The sequence below is a fragment of the Chrysemys picta genome, chromosome 13 (assembly GCF_011386835.1).
Source record: "Chrysemys picta bellii isolate R12L10 chromosome 13, ASM1138683v2, whole genome shotgun sequence".
NCBI classification, from domain to species: domain Eukaryota; kingdom Metazoa; phylum Chordata; order Testudines; family Emydidae; genus Chrysemys; species Chrysemys picta.
Genome location: NC_088803.1, coordinates 20,692,700 through 20,700,542, shown reverse-complemented (window position 1 = coordinate 20,700,542; position 7,843 = coordinate 20,692,700). Strand labels below are relative to the sequence as shown.

Below are 7,843 nucleotides of genomic sequence, written 5' to 3'. Positions count from 1 at the left end.
CATTTTTCTCTAGAGGCCTCTGAACCAATACTATACTGTCCCTCCGAAGCAGATATTAGTCGCCTCAGTGTTGTTTCCTCTGATCCCCACTCCTCCCCAACAGAATCTCCAGTCCTTACCGATCTCAAACCCGTTGGGTCCCAGTTTCAACCCCCGTGCCCTGCTGGAGCCTTTGATTACATCCCTATGCACTCTTCTGCACCCCATGATAATGATGCCTACAAGGCATCAGAGGAGGGAGATTGTGAGGGAATGGGACTGGCTGGCCTTCCTTATGTCAGTCAAGCTGACATCGAAGGCCCCAACGCGACTCCAGCAAGGGCTCGGTGTACTGGCCTTTACAAGGGCCTTTATAGGTTAAGGCCTGAACAAGACTAAGCTACAGAGTCTCCTGCCAAATTCGGTCAAGGGTTATGACCAGAGGAGGGAGGGAGAAGGAGTAGTGCGGAAAGCCTCAGTAACATAATAACTGCTTGTTTATGAAATATAATAACCTCTTACATGAAGAAACTGCTTCTAGCAAAAGGCCAACCTCTCCTATAATTCCAGCTAAATGCAATGCTAGCCAATCATATATCTTCTTTGGGCATCCTGTAATAAAACCCTATGCCCTAAAATGGTAAAACCCCAGAAAAATAATATGCACCCTGCTGAGAATACACCCCAACTGATGCCAAGTACTGCCCATATCGGAAACCACCAAGAAGCCCACCACCCAATATGCACCCAATTCTCGGAAAACTAATAAGGAAGGTATTGGGAAAAAGGGACAGACCCCAACTCTTATTTCACGTAAATGATGTATAATTTGTACTATGCTTGCAGTTTGTAAGAATAAAAGGCAGCCTGTGCGTTGTGCTTGGTGGTGTAGTTTTCGGACTGCAACCCCAACGCGTTGGTATGTATTGCAATAAACTGGCCTCAGGCTTGAGTCTGTGAACTAAAATCAATGCGTGGGTGACTTTTTCCATGACACTCCTTTGCCACTAACTTCCTATGGAATATAGAGTCCTGAAGACTCGTACGGTACATCTTCACTGCACGCTTCTTTTGGTGGCGTGTAGAGCATATACACGGGTAGCCCCCACCCCCAGCATATGTATAAATAATGATGTAAACAGAGACACACTTCTTAGGTGAGTAAAGACATGCCTGAAGAGGCTGCATATTTATGTGAGTACATACCCTATATGACTCTCTATGCACCCAAGCTGTGGCCTCTTGTCCACACCTCTATTTATAGGAGTGTAGTGTTCCTCTTCCTTCCTGCTGCAGGGGCCTCTCTCCTCTGCAGGAAAAGACTGCAGGAGTGGGATAACACTCCATCAGCTCTCTGCTGCCAGAGCCTTTCCCCAAGACATGTAGCTTATGCAGCAATGTGGACACAGCGTGGTTTCTATTTCCTTGACACTAGTGTGTAGTGTAGACATAGGAGGACAAGATGTTCCAATTTTATAAGTACAGACCCGATATTTTAGGCTTTTCTTATATAGGCACCTATTACCCCCCACACTCTGTCCCAATTTTTCATGTTTGCTATCTGGTCACCCTATGGAGACATAGCCTCAGTTCAGCCCTGTGGAGCTTAGAGCCTCTTCAGCACTGATGATTCTCATTATCCAAACACTTTTTCCTGTTGGTTTGGGTGTCTCCTGAGACCCTGGGAAAATTGAGACTCACTTGTATTTGCGTGAGCATCATTCAGTTTCAGGTGCACTCTTCACTTTTCCACTTATCACAGCTTTCAGGTAGTGTCCCGAGGAATGTGCTATTATGCCAATATCCCACATCCAAGCTCGCACTGGGTGCTGAATGGATTTAAGGCAGACATTGTTCTCACCATTGGTAGGTTCAGACCTCAGTGCTGGTCAGAAACACAAGACACTACCATAAATAAACTCTAGTCTTTCCACACGGAAGAACATGAGTGGACATTTACAGGAAGTTCTACTACATCCCTGGTACTTTAGGGAGCAGCTCTGCCTGCGAATAGAACTGACCGGGAATTTTCCATTGGAATGATTTTTCCATGGGATACAGTTTCTCCATAATTCAAATTTTCTGTGGTGTCACAGTGTCACACGGGCTCTGTAAGACAGAACAGGGGTCAGTGCATGTGTGAGTCATCTGCCTCCTAATGAGGCTTAAGGGGGGGGATGTGGGGCCCTAGAGGGAAGAGAGAGACCTGGTGAATTAGTCAGGGAAATGGCAGGTGAGAGCTGCCTAAGACTCAGAAATCAGCAAGTCAGAGCTGCCTGAGACCAGGCAACCAGAGGAGGCCCCTGAAGGAAGCTATATGTGTTTCCAACAGGGAAGACGGAAGAGCAGCAAGAAGGTTTTGCTGCCTGGAGACCTGGAGAGGGCTGAAGGCAGGAGTGGACACAGAAAGAGTTGCCTGCTGGCTTACAAACTAGAAAGCTGGAGCCGAGGGCTGAAGGCAGGGGAGCAGACCACTTGTGTCCACACTGGAGAGCTGAAGTAATTCCTGTGGAAAGGCGGTGCGGGCTCATGCTGACAAGCACAGGGTTGCTCCCCAAGTGGAGGGTCTGGGGGCAGGGGGGCTCTCCTGCAGAAGGGACAAGAGAGGAGTGATGAAGCACCCAGGTATGGTGGAAAACACCATTGAGGATGACTTCCCAGCAAGGAGGCCGTGCAAGTTCCCGCTGGGAAGAGCGGGGGTTTTAAGGCCTACATGCACTAAGTGTGTGAAATGGATTTAGGTTTTGGATTTGTACCGGGGATCAATTGAAACATGTTTTAGCAGTAATCCAGCCCAAAGGAGATGCATTATTTAAGCAAGAGATCCTGTTTGTGGAGTGAATGGTGACATGGAACAAGGGAAACTGAGGCGAGAGCTCCTGTTCTGCCATGGCCTGCTGCTGGAGGATGCAGCAGGACCATAGGCACCAACGCCATGGGTCCTCTTGGGCTCAAGCACCCACCGAAAAAAATATGGGGAGTGCTCAGCACCCGCAGGGTCTGATTAATCTTTTGTGGGTTCTACCCTGCTCTGCCCACACTCCACCCTAGGGCCCCACCTCTGCTTGGCCTCTTTTCCTTGAGGCCCTGCCAATGCTCCGCTCTGAGGCCCTGCCTCCGCTCAGCCTTTTCCCCATGAGGCTCCACCTGCCCCTCGCATCAGGGGAGGGCAGACAGGAGCATGCACCGGCAAAAACAAAAGTCAGCACCTGTGCCTAGGACACATGGGAAAATTTCAATTTTTGCCCAAACATTTCAATTTTCTAACAGGAAAATCAAAACTATGTTTTTTCTGGGGTGGGGGAGCAAGAGGGGAAGTTCAGTCCCACTCAAACTGTAATTTTGTTTTTGACCCAAAATGTTTTATTTCAGCTCCATTCCTTGTAAATGTTAAACTGCCTTTCCCTAGCACATTGCCTGATGGGAGTAGTAAGTTCCAGTCCCCATTGTCTCCATCACAGGAGGGCTACATCTCCCACAATGCGGTGTGGACCCAGCGGTTTTAGCAGTGTGTTGGGAGGGCATCAGGGGAGTCAGATGAATGTGGTTGTATCATGAGAACTGTAGTCCAGCCAGGGATCCTGCACCAGAGGTAAGAATGGGGGAATCACCCGTCTCTCTCAGTGCACCTGCTCAGGAAACAGGCCCCACACTTACAGAATTCCCCCCGAGAGAGGTGATTCTCCCACTGTCAGGCTGGGGCCGGGATTACAGCACCCTAGATATTAATGTGATTTCTCAATGGGTCGAACTGATTTTGGCATCATTGTTTCTTCCCTTGGGCAACCAGTTGTAAGGAGAGCTGGGTAGAAAATGTTCTTCCTGCGCTACAAAACTTTATTGAGATGTCAAAAGATTTTCTAATAGCACCTCGGGATGAAACTGAGACCTTCCAACGTTTTGTTGAGGAAAATTCAGAGACAGAAAGGCGATAGCTCAGTGGTAAGGACACTTAATTAGATGCCAGAGAGCTGAGTTCAAATTCCTGTTCTGCCTGGTTTGGAGCAGAGACTTTAAACTTTCCTAGATCTCACATAAGTGCTTGAGCTGCAAGGCTGTTTGGGGTGGATGTTTTCCCTCTTGTAGCTGTTCCACGTTGTATAAATAACTAAATATTTCTTGGAGCAGGGACATGAATCTACATATCTCACAACCAGGCTGGGTGCCATAGCTCAGTGGTACACTGAGTTAATCTCACTCATTGTGAGTGTTTAGCCCAATGAATAATTAATTATTTGGACAAAGTGCAACAGCTCTAACAGGAAAGAGTGAAAACAAGACAGACTCTGTAGCCAGTCAGTTAGAACACTCATATGGGAGGCTACATAGGGCTAACTTCTTGCTCCAAATCAGAGATTTGAGCTGGGGTCTTCTACATCTCAACTAAGTGCACTAACCACTCAACAACTGGCTCCTTCACTAGTTTTGACCTGAAATTCCATCCTAGATCTGAGGAAACCTTTGTGGCCTCTGTATTGGTTATGATGAAGCTGCATCTTCTGATGAAAGCTCATTTTGTCGAAATTTTTTGCCCAGTTCTACTGGTAAATCCAGTGAGCTGAGGGCTGTCTCCAAACGGAGTATTGTTTATTTCCCACAGTAGGAACAAAGGATAATGTAAGAGAAAATAAAGGATTTTATACTAACAACAGTAATATGTGCAACTCTGTCTTACCTAGAGACTTACTATCCATTGGCAGAGACCACAGGCAGTTCCCTCTTTCTTCCAGGACCCTAAACACTGGTCTCTATCTGTGAGACCCACTTCTTATCAGCAGCTCCCTAAAACAACTGTTACTTCCCTTGAAAATTACACTATTATCTGCCCTAGAAGCCCTTTGTCACTGGTTCCTGGGATTTTGGGGTTCTCTTGTGTTTACACACTGGAATCCCTCCCTCCGCTGATGGTCAGAGATGGGGACATCAAAGTGAATTATTCTAGCATTGTTCCTTAACAGTTATTAGATGAGCAGTTTGGTTCTCATTATTGTTCTTTTTCCTCCCTCTGTTGACTTAGTCCTACACAAACACACAGTAAATATCCCAGCATTTAATCTCTTGTGTTCATATGACAAACCCCTTTACATCAATCAGATAGAGAGCGTGTAATATCCCTGAATTATTTAACATCAAAGCCTATCACAGGAACAAAAGGGGAGTATCATATGGGCAAGTATTATTTATTGGATGTGGTGAAAGAGTAGGAGCAAATGGAGGTATCCTCAATTCATTTTAACTTCAGTAGGGGAGATATTCTACCACCCACACCCAGTCCATACGTGATGCCATTTTCTTCAGCAAGTCGAGGGACTGGATAAGGTTCTAGTCAGTCTAAAAGAGAGACCGTACAAATTTCATTCACCTCCTTATGAAAGCAGCCAGTTTGCCTCCAGCTTTCTTCAATGACTCTTTGACCACCTTGTTTCTGAGGCTGTAGATGAGAGGATTGGCCAAGGGTGTCAGGACAGTATAGAAGACAGAGAACACTTTGCGCAGGTCTCCTGCAGTGCCAGCAGTTGGTATCATGTAACTAATGATGAGTGAGCCATAGAAAGTAGCAACTACGATGAGGTGGGAGGAACACGTGGAAAAGGCCTTTTGCCTCTCGGTAGTGGAGGGGATTCTCAGGATGGTGGCGATGATACAAACATAGCACATCAGGGTTAACAGGAATGTAGGAAGTATAATTGCAAAACACAGTAATAGATCTACCAGTTCAATCAGGCTGGTGTCACTGCAGGAGAGTTTGAGCATCGGGGCAAAATCACAAAAGAAATGGTCAATTTCGTTGGGGCCACAGAATGTTAACCTGGCCATCAAAAGAGTTATCAAGGTACTAGTAAAGAAGGCCATTATCCAAGAGCCAGACACTAGCTGTATGCAAACCCAGCTTCTCATAAGTGCTGCATAATGCAAGGAATTGCATATTGCTAGGTAGCGGTCATAAGACATGGCTAATAGGAGGAAACATTCGGCAGTCACTATGAATACAAAGAAGTACAGTTGTGTGATGCAGCCGCTATATGAAATGGTTCTGTCCCCAGTCAGGAGGCTGGCCAGCAGCCTGGGCAGGATGGTGGAGGTGTAGCAGGTCTCCAAGCAGGACAAGTTCCCCAGGAAGAAGTACATGGGGGTGTGAAGGTGCTGATCAGCCACAACTAGCACAAGAGTGAGGATGTTCCCAGCCATGGTTACAATATAGATCACTAGGAACAGCAGGAAGAGAGGGGTCTGCAGTTCTGGGAGATTCACGAATCCCAATAGGATGAATTCTGTGATGAACGTTTGATTGCTCCACTCTACGTTTTCCATGAGTTTTCTCTAGAGGAAAAGAGGGAAAAGAGTTATAATAATAATAATAGATAACTTTTAAAAAAACCCTGCTAGTCATTTGACTATTCTCTGGTCCAGAGACAATATGTTTCTTATTTAGTCAGAGGTAAATAAGCATCCACGGTTCACATTATCTTTTCTCATCTTCCATTCAGCTGTGTCAGAGTTGGATACCCTTTCATTCATTTGCAGGATGTTGCTGAAGGTCAATGATGATGGAGTGATAGCAAAACCATACATGGTGCCGCATCAGAAAATAGTGATTAGTTTAGAAAAAGAATAGGAACATCTATGGAAAGGTTTACTCTAGAAAACAAAACAAAAGAGATATCATTGAGTGTTGGAGGGCTTTGAATTTCTGTACAGCTGGAATTTGCAGGGGAGTCATATATTTAAAAATATTATGGACATAGAAGCAGATGCCTTTTGAAAATAAGTCCATGGTGTCTCCCTTTCTCTCCCCCCCGCCCCGAACCCCTTTAGAATGAGCACTCACTGCGACTGTAAAGTGAACTTTCACGGGAGACTCCTGTATATCTGTAATTTATACAAATACCAGTGTTACATTTTCTGCTTTGCCATATAGGAAACCAGTGATTTTATCACTGATTTGAGCTGCAAACATTTTGAAATGCTGCACTAATGATATGATGATGCTGTTTGCTAGGCAGAGACAGATATCTTTACGTGGAAGTAGATTGCTCATATTAGTCAATATTTGTTCTTTTGTTTGATGTTCTTTTGTTTGACATTCTTTTCTTTCTTACTTTACCTATCTGTCAGTTTTTATTATTATCAGTGGAAATATTTTTTCTTCGTACTAGGTGTTTACAGTGAAATCAACATTTGTGGACATGCATGGATAGAAATCAAATCCTTTCAAGCCTCCTGATCAGTTTTAAATTGGAGAAGGCAGAGACGCAGAAGTATGATTGTGTGTCACTTATTCGTTTATGGCCCTATAATGGTAGATACTTTACAAATATTTATAAGTAGTAGACAGTCCCAGCCTTGAAGTGCAAACAAGATAAATCTTTGAGGTAGCTTTTAAATCTCAACCTATGGAGCAGATATCCAGCGATATTTATTTACCTAAAGATGCACATTAGTTTAAGCAGGGTAGGCACCTAAAAACACATGAAAATCAAAGGGAGTTAGGTATGTAATCTTCTGCCGTGCTTTCGAAAATCCCTCAAGATGCCTTTCTGCATCTTCAGGTGACTAAATACCCCCAAGGGAAACATTTTTAGTTTGTGATTTTTGGACAAAAGGTTGACATTTTCCACTGAAAACTTTGATCTGGATGAAAAAGTTTTCATTTTCATAGAATTTTACATGTGGGGGTGGGGGGGAAACATTTTCTGACCAATTCTAGATTTTATTCCATGTTTCTTGTTCTCAGTTTCTTCATATGATTTGCAAACTCAGCTAAGACACAGTAAATGACAGAGAAGATTAACACCCCTTTGGTTAATAGGAAGCATAAATCTTACCTGCAAAGCTGCAGTCCTAATAGACTGACGCTGTGATA

At 44.6% G+C, this 7,843-nt stretch overlaps 1 protein-coding gene across 1 annotated transcript; it reads right to left on the bottom strand.

The window, feature by feature from the left end:
- Nucleotides 1-5,337: 5,337 nt before the first annotated feature.
- LOC101944419 (olfactory receptor 6C4-like) lies at nucleotides 5,338-6,552 on the bottom strand. The gene is made up of 2 exons (XM_024110851.3): nucleotides 6,487-6,552; nucleotides 5,338-6,300 (listed from the first exon to the last, which is right to left on the bottom strand). The coding sequence occupies exons 1-2, from the start codon at nucleotides 6,550-6,552 to the stop codon at nucleotides 5,338-5,340; spliced, it is 1,029 nt and encodes a 342-aa protein (XP_023966619.3).
- Between the last annotated feature and the right edge of the window lie 1,291 nt (nucleotides 6,553-7,843).

Bases quoted from the DNA above. Each gene is read 5' to 3' on its own strand.
- LOC101944419 (XM_024110851.3), bottom strand. From the start codon at position 6,552: ATGTATGGTTTTGCTATCACTCCATCATCATTGACCTTCAGCAACATC. The intron at 6,301-6,486 runs GTATCCAACTCT...CTTTTCCTCTAG, and splicing joins TCCTGCAAATGAATGAAAGG to AGAAAACTCATGGAAAACGT.